We start from the raw sequence: 16,670 nt of genomic DNA, 5'->3' as shown, positions 1-16,670 counted from the left end.
GCCAATATTTGCATATTGGGTGTGGTCTCTCCCTTACTTACCATCTTTGTGTTGTCTGTTGTACAAAGCTACCTGATCCTGGGCGTGCAGTAATATAATATATGTGTTGATTGCCAGGCCTCAGTGTTGTAGGCTGTAAGAGCACATTAACTTTGTTGTGTTTGTAGTGATCACAGTATGCTGGCTTTGAGCTACAGAGTTCACTCTTTACTGAGTTTACTCTTATTCTGCCCCAGCAATATACTGTCAGTATTGGCAGTTAAATGATAATGTTAAAAATGTTTCTAATACTTATGGTTAACTTAAAATAATAAGTTGTGTGAATATTACTGACGTTTTACTAACTTCAAAGTGTGTGTTAAAATAAAGCTGAATTGTTAGTTTATTTGACTAAACAGAATTTTTTTTAAAAAAGGACAAATTAAACACTTGAGTTGTTTTAACTCAGTGCAAGTTGAAACAATAAGTAATGAGTATTTGAACAACTTGTTTAACTTAACATCTTGAGTTCATACAAATGTTTTCATCAAGTTGAGTTAACTCCATTGTGAAAAATGTTTATGAGGGCAAGTTGATTCCAACCACTGCTGGCTGATGCAGTGCAGCACTCCAGTGTGAAAGAAGCTGCGGACTCGGTGCCTTGCTTGAGGGTAGCTCTTCAGCACTAGATTATCAACTCATTGCGTGAGCAAAAACCTGACGAAACTCTATATAAAATAGCAATGGCTGGGAGTTATAGAAATAAACTGAGCACTGAAGGAGAAAACCACCACATTACTCTTAGAAATTAATGGTGTTGGATACATGAGTGGGAGACTGGAACACTGAGGAGAAACTGATACAGGGTTTTGTGAGTTGGTAAAAAAAACCTGTAAACAGGACCTGAGAGAGGTGTTGTTCTCCACTCTGTTGGCAAACAAGCTCATCAGTAGCGTGTGTCATACCAACTAGAGTTTGCAGGTGCTAACCAAGTAGCTGGCTCTAAAACACGGCAAGGCAGTATCAGAGGGCAAGTCCAACCTTACAAATGTGCTTGTGGGAGAATGGTCAAAAATTCCCAGAAACATACTCCTAAACCTTGTGGAAAGCTTTCCCAGATGAGTTGAAGACGTTATAGCTTCAAATGGTGGCAGACATGTTAAATCCTATGGATTAAGAATGGCAAGCAAATACTTTTTGCAATATAGTGTTTCAAACAGCCTAACAATGCATTGTGGTGACCTCACCAAAAGTATCCCTTCTCTTGGTATTATGCCACAAAACTGCTTTTGCATTTCTTCGTTTTCCTTTCCCTCTTTGCATAATATGGATCCAGAGAACTTGGGGCCTAGAGGAATACCTCAGTCACATCCTTAAAATTGCTCCAAACATTGCCTGCATTTTTTAGTTGTATACAAAAAGTGCTTCACTTTGGATTAACCTTGTTTAATGATGCAGCTGTAATCTCACATGCTGTTTTGTCAGTTCTTCTTCAAGTACTTAAAAGTTAATTTGGTTTGTGTGTGAGAGTATTTCGCTCAGCAGCGCTATTTCTCTCTCTCATTTTCTTTCTCCTTTACATCTCTGTTTCTTGTTTGTTGCAAAGCCCTCTCTCTTCTTTCTCTTTTTCTCACTCTCTTCTTGTTTCTTTCTACCTCCTTTTTTTTCTCTCTCATTTGTCTCATTTCTCTCTTCCTTTCTATATCTCCCTCTCTCCTTGTTTCTCTGTACCTCTCTCCAATTTGCATTTCTCTTTCTCATTTCTCTTTTCTTCATCACTCCTTTCATATTTCCTCTTTTCATTTCTGTTTTATTTCTTTATCCCTCTCCTTCTCAGTTGTCCATCTCTATTTTCTTCATATTGTGCCTTATCTTATCTTTTCTGTCCCTCTTCCATCTTCACTGCCCCTTTCTTTCTCTCTCTCTCTCTCTCTCTCTCTCTCTCTCTCTCTCTCTCTCTCACACACACACCCTCCCATCTCAGTCATTCTCATTTCTACTCTCGTTCTCTCTATCTCTCTCTTTCTTTATCTCTCTTTCTCCCCCTCTCCCATCTCTCCCATTCCATTAAGTCCCCCTGTATTTCTCTTTCTCTTCCTCTTTCTTTGTATCTCTCTTCCTCTCTCTGTATCTCCCTCTCTCACCACATCCATTACATTTCATTCAGTCTCTGTCTCTCTCTCTGTCTCTCTCTCTCTTCACACTCTCATTCAGTCCCTCTGTATCTCTCTACATTCCTTTCTCTCGTCACACTCCCTTCGATCTCGTCCAGTCCGTTTGTATCTCTCTCTTTCTCTCTCTCTCCATCTCTCTCTCTCTCTCTACACTCCCTCCCATCTCCTTCGGTCTGTCTCTCCCTGACTCCCTCTCCTCCCATTTCTCTCTCTCTCTCTCTCTCTCTTTCTCTGTGTGTCTGTGGGAGGGTGGGAGCAGGTGGTATAGTGGAATGTGTTGGGGGGTCTATCTGTGAGTCCTGCGCTCTGTTTAACTGATCGGACTGAAGGACTGAAATGCTGAAATGGCTTCCAGAGAGATTACCGCTTCAGGCTTCACCACCGTGTCCAGAGAGCTCACAGGTGAGGGGAGCAAACCACACACACACACACATTCACCATAACACACACACACACACACACACACACAAGCAAACACATTGACACTATAACGTACACTGCTTCTGCAGGAGCGCTAGCATCGCGGACCCGTGCTGATAATCAGCGCTGAGAGAACACGCTCAAGCTAACTGCTGGCGACGCAGTGTGTGTGTGTGTGTTACAGTGTGTGTGTTAGGGGTGTCCGTGTGTTTTCCTCGGAGATGCATCAGAAACACACGAGGTTTTTCTCATTGGTTATAGGAGGGATTATAGGAGGGAACGGCGAGCGGGATAGATAATAAAATAAATAAATAAATAAATAAACAGACCCCGAGGCTGTAATCTCGGTTTAAGGGGAGTAATGCTGCGCTTAACGGCTTTACCGGATCCGCTCATTCACTCTAATGCTCGGCCTCGTGGACCTGAATATTCAATTTAACACACGTGTGTATCTCTCGCTCCCCCTGTATGTGTGTGTGTGTGTGTGTGCGTGTAGCTCTGTGTGTGTGTATGTGTGTGTTTGTAGGTGTGTGTGTGTGTTCATGGACAGGCCCGTGGGCAGTGCCTTATAGTAGTCCGCGCTCGTATCTAGCCGCGCGCGCGCGCTCTTTCCTCCGCCGTCTCCCGCGAGCTGACGCGCATGCGGACTCTGTTAATGAGTTCTAATGACTGTGATAAATACTCAGCGATAATGAATGTACAGTCACTGCACCTCACTCCCCTCACCTGCAGTCCAGCCTTTCTCTGTCCCTCTCTCTGTCTATCGCTCTTTCTCTCTGTCTATCTGTCTCTTTCTAACTCTGTTTATCTCTCTCTTTTAATCTCTCTCTGTCTTTCTCACCTCTTTCTCTCTATCTGTCTCTTTCTATCTCTCTGTCTGTCTCTCCTTCTATCACTCTTTCTGCCTGTCTCTGTCTGTCTCTCTCTATCTCTCTCTTTGTCTGTCTCTCTCTGTCTGTATCTCTCTTTCTGCCTGTCTATCTATCTCTTTCTCTCTCTGCATATCTCTTTCTGTCTCACTAACCTCTCAATCCCTTCATCCTCCTGTCTCTTTTGACCTTTAGCCCTCCTTCTGTACTTTCCTGCTGAAAAAAACAGCACAGTTTATGCATGTTGACCAGCTCAGACTTCGACCAGTATATGGTGTGTTTTTAATGGTTTTAGACCATGCTGATTAACCAGCATGACCAAGAATGACCACATCACTTGTAACATGCACTCTGCTGGTCAAAAGCTGGTGAATAATCTAGTCTATCAGCACAGGGAATGTTTTCATCTAAATGGGCACATTCCACTACCTTCACCATCAAGCACCAGCTTAGACCATCAAAACACAGTTAAGCTGGTCTTTTCAGTAGGGTTTTGTGTGTGTAGTGGTTTGTTTATCCACCTGCCTACTTTCTGTTTACTTGTGTTCATGTTTGTCTTTATATCGATCTGTCTGGTTAATTTGTTTGTCTGTCTATTTTTATCTATTAATTTAACTTTATCAGCCTGTTTGTCGTTCTGTCCTTCTGTCATTCTAACGTGTCTATCTATCCATATATCTTTCTATGTGTTGTCTGTAAACTTGTACAGCTGTCTGTCCATCTGCTCATGCATCTAGCCCACTATGTTTTCATCTTCCTGTCTATCCATGTCTATCCATTTTATGTTTTCCTGTCTATCTTTCTGTTCATGTCTGTCTGTCTTTTAGAGATAAACAGATCAGTGTTTTTGGAGCCGGTTCTGATCTCTAATAGTCTTTCAGTATGATCTGTCATAGGGGGGGCTGGATGCTACAATAAATATTTCATACAAAACTTGCCAATGTATCATCATGCAGGGCTGTAATGTCCACCATATTTCTTTGCTTTTGAAAAACACATTGAAAACGCTGTCAAACTCCAAGCACCAACTGTTCAGAATTACTGTATGGATGCAATTCTTTAGCTTTCCGACAGTTGCTGCTGTACTTTTGGTTGTGGCTGTTTTGTGTGGATAGTAGTGTTTGGTAGCTTTGTTGTGTTCTGTACTAGGCTAAATGATGTACTCTTGAAAGGAGTATCTGGTTAGGAGTGTTAAATGTCTTTACTTTGATACCCCAAGTTTACAGCTCAACATTGGCTTTTATTGAGCACCTGAAGCTGTGTGCAACTTTCATCTAGTGGTTGAACAAGGAGCCACAGCTTCCTGTGACCAAGGAGCCCCTACAATGAGCCTCTCATAGCGCTGTTATAATGCTTAGCTCATTAATGTAATCTGGTTGGCACTCAGGATTAATTACTTTGGGAAATAAAGGTTGATCAGGTAATAAAATGATTTTTCCATCTGTAATATTTATTTATCTTACTAGAGGGGTTGGACAATGAAACTGAAACACCTGGTTTTAGACCACAATAATTTACTGTCCCGACGGACAGTTCTGGTTGAAACAGGAGAGTTGAGGTGCACATGGAATTCTGTTGTGATTTGGGCAGCCGTGGTTTTATGTTTTTTGGATACAATTCGGGTTAGCACCCGAACATCCCTTTCAGACAGCTTCCTCTTTCGTCCACAGTTAATCCTGTTGGATGTGGTTGGTCCTTCTTGTTGGTATGCTGACATTACTCTGGATACCGTGGCTCTTGATGCATCACAAAGACTTGCTGTCTTGGTCACAGATGCACCAGCAAGACGTGCACCAACAATTTGTCCTCTTTTGAACTTTTGGTATGTCACCCATAATGTTGTGTGCATTGCAATATTTTGAGCAAAACTGTGCTCTTATACCCTGCTAATTGAACCTTCACACTCTGCTCTTACTGGTGCAATGTGCAATTAATGAAGATTGGCCACCAGGCTGCTCCAATTTAGCCATGAATCCTCCCACACTAAAATGACAGGTGTATCAGTTTCATTGTCCAACCCTTGTATATGCCTGCTTTTTTTTAGCAATGTATCTGTGTGTGTAAATATTTGTTTAATTTTCATTTGTCTAGTCAATTGTTAGTCCATATGTCTAAGCTCATGAATTCTGTCTGTGTGTCTGTCTTTCTCTCTTGGCCTGTGTGTCATTCTGCTTTGGTGAAACTGATGGTTTTACAGCAACACAGACAATAAAATGTTTCTTTCTTGCTCTGACACAGATTTACTTAAAGTCTTTGTTTTATTAACAGACAGCATCAAGAAATTCATGGAAAAATCCTCAATCAAGTTTGTTCGCAGCATCAAGTTGGAAACAAAAAATGGCAAATCAGAGGACAGGATATTGGTGAGTAGCTGAAATATTCTATTGTTTAGGAGAAATGTCTTTAACGAATTCAGACTTTAGGTCATTCAGTCAGCAGCTTCTAAAAAACACATGTAGATAGTCTATAATCTTCTATTTACTTATTCTTTTCCCTTCACTGTTCCTCTCTTCACAGCTACACTTTCGTCACCTCTCTACTAATCACAGTTGTTGGTGACCTTTTAGGTGTTATGGTACACGCTGCTTGTGTGTCAAATACATTTTCCATCAAGCAGCCATAAGTATCAACAGAGCCACACTTTACTGCACCGGGCAAAACACAAACAAACACATATATGTATGCAGAGCTTTCCATATGTTATGTGACAAATGCATTTTTCCTTGATATGTCCCTCTGCCCCACAGTTTAAATTTTCAAATAAAATCATTAAGTGATAGAGCAGAAATATTCTGACAGTTTATTCTAATCCCTACTAATCTACCCAGTGCAGCAGCATCCATCTGTAATCAAACCCCAGAATCTACTAATATAACCAGCACAGCACCATCCATCTGTAATCAAACCCCAGAACCTACTAATATAACCAGCACAGCGCCATCCATCTGTTATCAAACCCCAGACCCTACTAATCTAACCAGCACAGCACCATCCATCTGTTATCAAACACCAGACCCTACTAATATAACCAGCACAGCACCATCCATCTGTAATCAAACCCCAGAACCTACTAATATAACCAGCACAGCGCCATCCATCTGTTATCAAACCCCAGACCCTACTAATCTAACCAGCACAGCACCATCCATCTGTTATCAAACACCAGACCCTACTAATATAACCAGCACAGCGCCATCCATCTGTTATCAAACCCCAGAACCTATTATTCTAACCAGCACAGCACCATCCATCTGTTATCAAACACCAGACCCTACTAATATAACCAGCACAGCACCATCCATCTGTAATCAAACCCCAGAACCTACTAATATAACCAGCACAGCGCCATCCATGTTATTATACCCTAGACCCTACTAATCTAACCAGCACAGCACCATCCATCTGTTATCAAACACCAGACCCTACTAATATAACCAGCACAGCACCATCCATCTGTTATCAAACAGCAGACCCTACTAATCTAACCAGCACAGCACCATCCATCTGTTATCAAACACCAGACCCTACTAATCTAACCAGCACAGCACCATCCATCTGTTATCAAACCCCAGTCCCTACTAATATAACCAGCACAGCGCCATCTATCTGTAATCAAACCCCAGAACCTGCTAATATAACCAGCAGAGCGCCATCCATCTGTTATCAAATCCCAGAACCTATTATTCTAACCAGCACAGCACTATCCATCTGTTATCAAACCCCAGACCCTACTAATCTAACCAGCACATCACCATTCATCTGTTATCAAACCCCAGACCCTAATAATATAACCAGCACTGCACCATCCATCTGTTATCAAACCCCAGACCCTAATAATATAACCAGCACTGCACCATCCATCTGTTATCAAACCCCAGACCCTACTAATCTAACCAGCACAGCACCGTCCATCTGTTATCAAACCCCAGGCCCTACTAATCTAACCAGCACAGCACCGTCCATCTGTTATCAAACCCCAGACCCTACTAATCTAACCAGCACATCACCATTCATCTGTTATCAAACCCCAGACCCTAAAAATATAACCAGCACTGCACCATCCATCTGTTATCAAACCCCATAACCTATTATTCGAACCAGCACAGCGCCATCCATCTGTTATCAAACCCCAGAACCTATTATTCTAAACAGCACAGCACCATCCATCTGTAATCAAACCCCAGAACCTACTAATCTAACCAGCACAGCACCATCCACCTGTTATCAAACCCCAGACCCTACTAATCTAACCAGCACAGCACCATCCATCTGTTATCAAACCCCAGAACCTACTAATCTAACCAGCACATCACCATCCATCTATTATTAAACCCACAACCTACTAATCTAACCAGTACAGCACCATCCATCTGTTATCAAACCCTAGACCCTACTAATATAACCAGCACAGCACCATCCTTCTGTTATTAAACCCCAGAACCTACTAATCTAAACAGCACAGCACCATCCATCTTTTATCAAACCCCAGAACCTACTAATCCATCCATCTGGTGTCAAACCCCAGAACCTTCTAATCTAAACAGCACAGCAACATCCATCTGTTATCAAACCCCAGAACCTACTAATCCATCCATCTGGTGTCAAACCCCAGAACCTACTAATCTAAACAGCACAGCACCATCCATCTGTTATCAAACCCCAGAACCCATTATTCTAACAAGCACAGCACTATCCAACTGTAATCAAACCTCAGACCCTACTAATCTAACTAGCACAGCACCATTCATCTGTTATCAAACCCCAGAACCTACTAATCTAAACAGCACAGCACCGTCCATCTGTTATCAAACTCCAGACCCTACTAATCTAACCAGCACAGCACCATCCATCTGTTATCAAACCCCAGACCCTACTAATCTAACCAGCACATCACCATTCATCTGTTATCAAACCCCAGTCCCTACTAATATAACCAGCACAGCGCCATCCATCTGTAATCAAACCCCAGAACCTACTAATATAACCAGCACAGCACCATCCATCTATTATCAATAACCAGACCCTACTAATCTAACCAGCACAGCACCATCCATCTGTAATCAAACCCCAGACCCTACTAATCTAACCAGCACAGCACCATCCATCTGTAATCAAACCCCAGACCCTACTAATCTAACCAGCACAGCACCATCCATCCGTTATCAAACCCCAGAACCTATTATTCTAACCAGCACAGCACCATCCATCTATTATCAAACACCAGACCCTACTAATCTAACCAGCACAGTGCCATCCATCTGTTATCAAACTCCAGACCCTACTAATCTAACCAGCACAGCACCGTCCATCTGTTATCAAACCCCAGACCCTACTAATCTAACCAGCACAGCACCGTCCATCTGTTATCAAACCCCAGAACCTACTAATCTAACCAGCACAGCGCCATCCATCTGTTATCAATCCCCAGAACCTACTAATCTAACCAGCACATCACCATCCATCTGTTATCAAACCCCAGAACCTACTAATCTAACAGCACAGCACCGTCCATCTGTTATCAAACCCCAGACCCTACTAATCTAACCAGCACAGCACCATCCATCTGTTATCAAACCCCAGACCCTACTAATCTAACCAGCACAGCACCATCCATCTGTAATCAAACCCCAGAACCTACTAATCTAACCAGCACAGCGCCATCCATCTATTATCAAACCCCAGAACCTATTATTCTAACCAGCACAGCACCGTCCATCTGTTATCAAACCCCAGACCCTACAAATCTAACCAGCACATCACCATTCATCTGTTATCAAACCCCAGAACCTATTATTCTAACCAGCACAGCACCATCCATCTGTTATCAAACTCCAGACCCTACTAATCTAACCAGCACAGCACCGTCCATCTGTTATCAAACCCCAGACCATACTAATCTAACCAGCACAGCACCGTCCATCTGTTATCAAACCCCAGACCCTACAAATCTAACCAGCACATCACCATTAATCTGTTATCAAACCCCAGACCCTACTAATATAACCAGCACTGCGCAATCCATCTGTTATCAAACCCCAGAACCTACTAATCTAAACAGCACAGCACCATCCATCTGTTATCAAACCCCAGTACCTACTAATATAACCAGCACAGCGCCATCCATCTGTAATTAAACCCCAGAACCTACTAATATAACCAGCGCAGCACCATCCATCTATTATCAAACACCAGACCCTACTGATCTAACCAGCACAGTGCCATCCATCTGTTATCAAACTCCAGACCCTACTAATCTAACCAGCACAGCACCGTCCATCTGTTATCAAACCCCAGACCCTACTAATCTAACCAGCACAGCACCGTCCATCTGTTATCAAACCCCAGAACCTACTAATCTAACCAGCACAGCGCCATCCATCTGTTATCAAACCCCAGAACCTACTAATCTAACCAGCACATCACCATCCATCTGTTATCAAACCCCAGACCCTACTAATCTAACCAGCACAGCACCATCCACCTGTTATCAAACCCCAGACCCTACTAATCTAACCAGCACAGCACCATCCATCTGTAATCAAACCCCAGAACCTACTAATCTAACCAGCACAGCGCCATCCATCTATTATCAAACCCCAGAACCTATTATTCTAACCAGCACAGCACCATCCATCTATTATCAAACACCAGACCCTACTAATCTAACCAGCACAGCACCGTCCATCTGTTATCAAACCCCAGACCCTACAAATCTAACCAGCACATCACCATTCATCTGTTATCAAACCCCAGAACCTATTATTCTAACCAGCACAGCACCATCCATCTGTTATCAAACTCCAGACCCTACTAATCTAACCAGCACAGCACCGTCCATCTGTTATCAAACCCCAGACCATACTAATCTAACCAGCACAGCACCGTCCATCTGTTATCAAACCCCAGACCCTACAAATCTAACCAGCACATCACCATTAATCTGTTATCAAACCCCAGACCCTACTAATATAACCAGCACTGCGCAATCCATCTGTTATCAAGCCCCAGAACCTACTAATCTAAACAGCACAGCACCATCCATCTGTTATCAAACCCCAAAACCTACTAATCTAACCAGCACAGCTCCATCCATCTGTAATTAAACCCCAGAACCTACTAATATAACCAGCACAGTGCCATCCATCTGTTATCAAACCCCAGACCCTACTAATATAACCAGCACAGCGCCATCCATCTGTTATCAAACCCCAGAACCTATTATTCTAACCAGCACAGCACCATCCATCTATTATCAATAACCAGACCCTACTAATCTAACCAGCACAGCACCATCCATCTGTAATCGAACCCCAGAACCTACTAATATAACCAGCACAGCGCCATCCATCTGTCAACAAACCCCAGAACCTACTAATATAACCAGCACAGCGCCATCCATCTGTTATCAAACCCCAGAACCTATTATTCTAACCAGCCCCCAGACCCTACTAATCTAACCAGCACAGCACCATCCATCTGTAATCAAACCCCAGACCCTACTAATCTAACCAGCACAGCACCATCCATCCGTTATCAAACCCCAGAACCTATTATTCTAACCAGCACAGCACCATCCATCTATTATCAAACACCAGACCCTACTAATCTAACCAGCACAGTGCCATCCATCTGTTATCAAACTCCAGACCGTACTAATCTAACCAGCACAGCACTGTCCATCTGTTATCAAACCCCAGACCCTACTAATCTAACCAGCACAGCACCGTCCATCTGTTATCAAACCCCAGAACCTACTAATCTAACAGCACAGCACCATCCATCTGTTATCAAACCCCAGAACCTACTAATCTAACCAGCACATCACCATCCATCTGTTATCAAACCCCAGAACCTACTAATCTAACAGCACAGCACCATCCATCTGTTATCAAACCCCAGACCCTACTAATCTAACCAGCACAGCACCATCCATCTGTTATCAAACCCCAGAACCTATTATTCTAACCAGCACAGCACCATCCATCTGTTATCAAACTCCAGACCCTACTAATCTAACCAGCACAGCACCGTCCATCTGTTATCAAACCCCAGACCATACTAATCTAACCAGCACAGCACCGTCCATCTGTTATCAAACCCCAGACCCTACAAATCTAACCAGCACATCACCATTAATCTGTTATCAAACCCCAGACCCTACTAATATAACCAGCACTGCGCAATCCATCTGTTATCAAACCCCAGAACCTACTAATCTAAACAGCACAGCACCATCCATCTGTTATCAAACCCCAGAACCTACTAATCTAACCAGCACAGCACCATCCATCTATTATCAATAACCAGACCCTACTAATATAACCAGCACAGCGCCATCCATCTATTATCAATAACCAGACCCTACTAATATAACCAGCACAGCGCCATCCATCTGTTATCAAACCCCAGAACCTATTATTCTAACAGTGTGTTCTAACAGAACTGTGTGTTGGTTATAAAGTGAATGAGTTTTTACTTCTTTCACTGCTTGCGATTTTTTTTGTAAGTACTGTCTGCTCCGTTTGTTGCGAGTCTAAGTAGCGTCTTAGTAGCGAGACTTGTGATGCATTCTGGGACACATATAGCTTGTAGCTATTTCGGTCACATCCATTGAATGAGAAGAGGTGTGTCCAAAATTTGAGCAAGTACAGATATAAGAGCAACATATTTTATCTATTAAAAAAAATATCTTAAAAGTGTCGTTACTCTAAATCCAGGGTCTCCTGAAAATAACATGTGGCATGGGTGACTCCTATTATTTGATCTACAGTAAGAGATACAGTATTTACACCATCCATTGCTGAGTGATACGAGTATTACAGTGATGTGCTGTTTATTGTAGGTCTAACACAAAGGACAGAACACTATAGATGTAGCTTATAGATGTAGCCTGGTAGTGCCAGTGTGTGATGATATGCACCATTTATACATTATGTATACTGTTCATATTGATATTGACATTATATTGCATCAACCAAAGTTAAGAAACATATTGTGATGTACAGTTTGTCCATATCGTCCAGGACTAACTGGCAGTGGCCTGTTATTGTCTTACAAAGTTACATTACTATTGTTTATGACAATTATTTTTCTGACAACATATTGTCCAAAAAAGGCCTAAATGTACTTAAATGTACTTATCATTTTCTCATTATTAACAGTATGTACTGACATGAGGGGGGCTGTAATTTCAACATGGTAAAATTGCTTATTTAAATTGCTTAAACTTAAATTAAAGTGTGCTTTACCTATGTCTGATTGGTGTAATTTGCTTTTTTAAACTCTGGAGCAAAGGAGCATAGTGTGTTTTGGCCTGAACATTATATAGGGCACTGCAAAATTGCACAATTTTGCACATACATTAGTGCAAATTCTGAATGTCCAACTGTATGAATGAACACTAACTGTAAGTTCTAAAAGAAAGTACAGCTATGCTTTAATTAGAACTCGGGTTGGTATTTCTTGCTCTGTGAGCTGCTGTGAAATTGCTCTGATGATTAGATCTCTCTGTCTCTCTGTCTTATTCTCTCTCTCTCTCTCTCTCTCTCTCTCTCTCTCTCTCTCTCTCTCTCTCTCCAAATCCCTATCACACACTCCTACACACACAGACAGACACACACACTCACACACACACTCCTACGCTTACTCTTACTCTCTCACTTTTTTACCTCCAGCTGGGTGGTGTTGGTGTGCTGGGTTTCTCCCAGCCTGGTAAATGATTCATGGCATTGCGAGTGTGTGTGTGCGTGTGTGTATATGTGTGTCCGCTGTGGCTTCTTTGATATGCAGGGCCTTTGATGACTCTATCTGTAGGGACTCGCTCTCCAGTCCTCTTCACACCCTCAACTAAGATTAATATACGAAATTGAACCTTGGGTGTGTGTGTTGAGTTGGGAGTACAAATATTGGTACATCATTTTTGGTCCCTTAGCCATGCCTTGTTAACCCAAGGTGTCCCCTGTGTGTGAATATGTGTGTTCAGCCATTGTCACCTTGTCTTTAGTATGGAGGAAAATCAGACATATACAGCTCTGGATAAAATTCAGTTTCTGAATCAGTTTCTCTGATTTTGCTATTTATATATTTATGTTTGAGTAAAATTAACATTGTTGGTTTATTCTATAAACTACACACATTTCTCACAAATTCCAAATACAAATTTAGAGCATTTATTTGCAGAAAATGAGAAATAGCTGAAACAACAAAAAGATGCAGAGCTTTCAGACCTCAAATAATGCAAAGAAAACAAGGTTTAAGAAATCGATATTTGGTCAAATAATCCTGTTTTTTAATCACAGTTTTCATTCTTTTTGGCATGTTCTCTTGATGTGATCTCTGGATGTGATCATCCATCTTCCTCTTGACTGTGTGTTCAGCCATTGTGACTTTGTCTTTAGTATGGAGGAAAATCAGATATCTACAGCTTTGGATAAAATTAAGAGATGAATTCAGTTTATGAATCAGTTTCTCCGATTTTGCTATTTATAGGTATATGTTTGAGTAAAATTAACATAACACAAATATGACCTTCATGTAAGAGTCATCAGAAAGAAGATAAAAAATTACCTGTTTTATCACCACAAGTCTTCTAAACATCTAAACAAGCCTGATACATTTTGGATGTAAGTCCTGTGTAAAGCTGATGATGAAAAGATTATGATTACAGATTACAAGATGTCAGTGATCCTATAACACACCCCAAATCCATAATGGAGGCCAATATAAAGCTAGAAAAGCAGTGTGTCTCAGAGCATCTACTAGACAGTGGTTGGTATAGCATAATGGATAACAACACTACATTTTACATTGTAGAATTTGGGGCTCCAAAATAATGGCGCCAAAAAAAGAGCACACAAAGAGCAAGATAAAAGCTCTCTTGGGGAGCTTTCAGAGCAGCAGTGTTGCTTGTGGTAAAGCAGCTGGTTATAAGTTGTTAATAAGGAGCCTGTGGTCACTTGTAGAAATATGAATGAGAGTTCTCCTTATGCTCAGCATGGTGTCTGTTTACAGTGCTGCTGGTAATGCCACTAGCTGACTTGGGTCATCGATGCACGAGGGTCAATGTGAGGAAAGCCCTCTAGAGGAAGTTATTGTGGTTAATAGATGTTTGTCAATTGTGTAGATTCAAAATTGCTCTGCTCCCATTGAAACTGCAACATTCACCTGCTAACAGTGGAGGTTTAAAATGAGCAGATGTGGAGGTTAGTGTGACAACAGGGTTGAAAATTTATGAGGTACGAAGAAAAATAACAGTTTGAGATGGTTAAGTTAATTTGGAGCCCTGCTTGAGTTTGAATTTCTGTCTGGTTGAACACAAGAACCTTGAACACGACCTTGGGCAAGACCCCTAACACTATATTCACCTACAAAGAAAAATAACCGACATTTGGTAAACGTATACATTTAACCATAGACTGTGTACAGCTGGACAGAGCATCGTCTCTCAAAAGTGAAGCCAACACAGGTCGGGTGCCCCCTGCTGTTCGGTTTCAGAAAGCTGTGTAACCCCACCCCATCCCCATAGGTTTCAATGGCAAAACAGACAACTTTCAATCATGTTTTTTTCTAATATACTGTAATTCTACCTCCTTTATTTAAACGCAACAGCTAGTGTAACCTCTATTTATATTGTCAAAATTTTATATCCCCACAGTATTCGTTTTTAAAACGTTATTCAGCTCTATTCAAAAAGGTGTGGTTATTGTAAAAGGACTGCTCATGGGCGGGACCAATAACAGACCGTCAGCTCCGCCGCAGCCTGTGACCCCGAGACAGCCCTCAGGGGCGGGGTTATTCAAATGAGAAGGCTGTCTCTCCACAGTCTTTCTCCCTCCTCTGGTCTCTACTGCGCAGACTCGGGTTTCAGGATCGCCAACATGGCGGAAGATTTTGGCTTCATTTTCATTGAATGAATGGGAACGGCGACACGGCGTCCATCTTTTTTTACAGTCTCTGCATTAAACGGGCAAGACCCCTAACACTATATTCACCTACGAAGAAAAATAACCTACATTTGGTAAACGTACACATTTAAATTGAACTAATTAATCACGTGAGAGTAGCGGTATTGTGGACACGATGATGAAGATTAGTGAATGTTATTTTAACTACATGGGACAAAAGTAGTTAGTTAGGGTAGTTGTGAGTAAGTGTGAGTGTAAGTTCATTGTGGAGTGTGCTTCCCAAAAAAAAGCACAATTAACTGATAACCGACCAAACAATCTGACACATTCTAATAAAATGTTTTGTTCTATATATTTCCTACTTCAAGTACAATTCCATTGAATAAAAATGTATGTTGTCATTAAATATGGCAGAGTAACTGCAGAAATTGTGTTGCTTTCCAAAGAAAGCTGTTGCTGTCCAAAGAAAAACAAATATCTCATTTTTGTCAATTTTAAGTTTGCTACATAATTTGAACAGACATTTTTCAGTCATTCCTAGGCCTGTCACGATAAGACTTTTTTGTGGACAATATATTGTCCCAGAAATTATTGCGATACACTATATCTTGTAATTTTAAGACTATTAAATGCCACTGATATAATCATAATAAAATAGCATAAAAAAGCTAAAATTTTAATTAATCATTTATTATATTTACTTAGGGAATTCTATACTTATTTCTTCACCTACTTTAGTCCACACTGTGTGTATGGAGTCACAGCTTTGAAGCATGACAGGCTGAAATAATGTTCACTGTAATTGTTACACAAGTGAGGAGGGATGGACGTAAGTGCAGATTATATACAATTTATTAAATAAACAAACTAAAACAAACTAACAAACAAACAAATATGTTAAACCAAAGTTACACTGAATACAAAACTACAGAAGACCTAAACTAGAAAACAGGAACCTAACAAACAGCATGAGACAATAAACAAACCTGACAAGACTACAAACGGCAAACAAACCAACAAAAGACTAGATAAAGAAGGCTTGAAACAAAGGGGCTTATATACACGAGGAGGGAACAGGAAACTGGAAACACCTGAGGATCATTCAAGAGGGGGCGGGGTTACAAATCACTGATGACAGGGTGGGGCTAGGGCGGAGACAGGACCAAAACACAACAGTGGCACATGGCTGGGAAACACATGACAGGTAAACAGAGGGCAGAAGCACAAGAGAGAGAAACACAAGACAGACATGAGCTAAGCTGTGACAGTAATATATGTGAACAAACATACAAATAAACACAATATCCTGACTTAAACCCAAATAA

General features: G+C 41.4%; 1 protein-coding gene and 1 long non-coding RNA gene across 4 annotated transcripts in view; one reads left to right on the top strand and one right to left on the bottom strand.

Moving 5' to 3' along the window:
* Positions 1 to 1,813: 1,813 nt before the first annotated feature.
* LOC103032908 (capping protein, Arp2/3 and myosin-I linker protein 3-like) overlaps positions 1,814 to 16,670 on the top strand; it is a 105,526-nt gene continuing 90,669 nt past the window's right edge. Inside the window, exons 1-2 of one of the 2 annotated variants that reach the window (XM_049479655.1) lie at positions 1,814 to 2,555; positions 5,711 to 5,805. In XM_049479655.1, coding sequence (XP_049335612.1) covers positions 2,498 to 2,555; positions 5,711 to 5,805 — 153 coding nt within the window. In that variant the 5' untranslated portion in view covers positions 1,814 to 2,497. The remainder of the gene's footprint in view (positions 2,556 to 5,710; positions 5,806 to 16,670) is intronic. The other variant, XM_022665145.2, reaches the window with a different exon arrangement.
* LOC125802251 (uncharacterized) lies at positions 7,683 to 11,307 on the bottom strand. Of its 2 annotated transcripts, XR_007439279.1 has the most exons (4): positions 11,244 to 11,307; positions 9,842 to 9,892; positions 8,874 to 8,924; positions 7,683 to 7,731 (listed from the first exon to the last, which is right to left on the bottom strand). It is a non-coding gene; the product is annotated as an uncharacterized LOC125802251 (long non-coding RNA). The 2 variants fall into 2 exon arrangements; XR_007439280.1 differs by lacking the exon at positions 9,842 to 9,892.

Source organism: Astyanax mexicanus, chromosome 1, assembly GCF_023375975.1.
Source record: "Astyanax mexicanus isolate ESR-SI-001 chromosome 1, AstMex3_surface, whole genome shotgun sequence".
NCBI lineage: Eukaryota > Metazoa > Chordata > Actinopteri > Characiformes > Acestrorhamphidae > Astyanax > Astyanax mexicanus.
The sequence above is the reverse complement of the archived record's forward strand: the minus strand, read 5'-3'. Positions and strand labels throughout refer to the sequence as shown.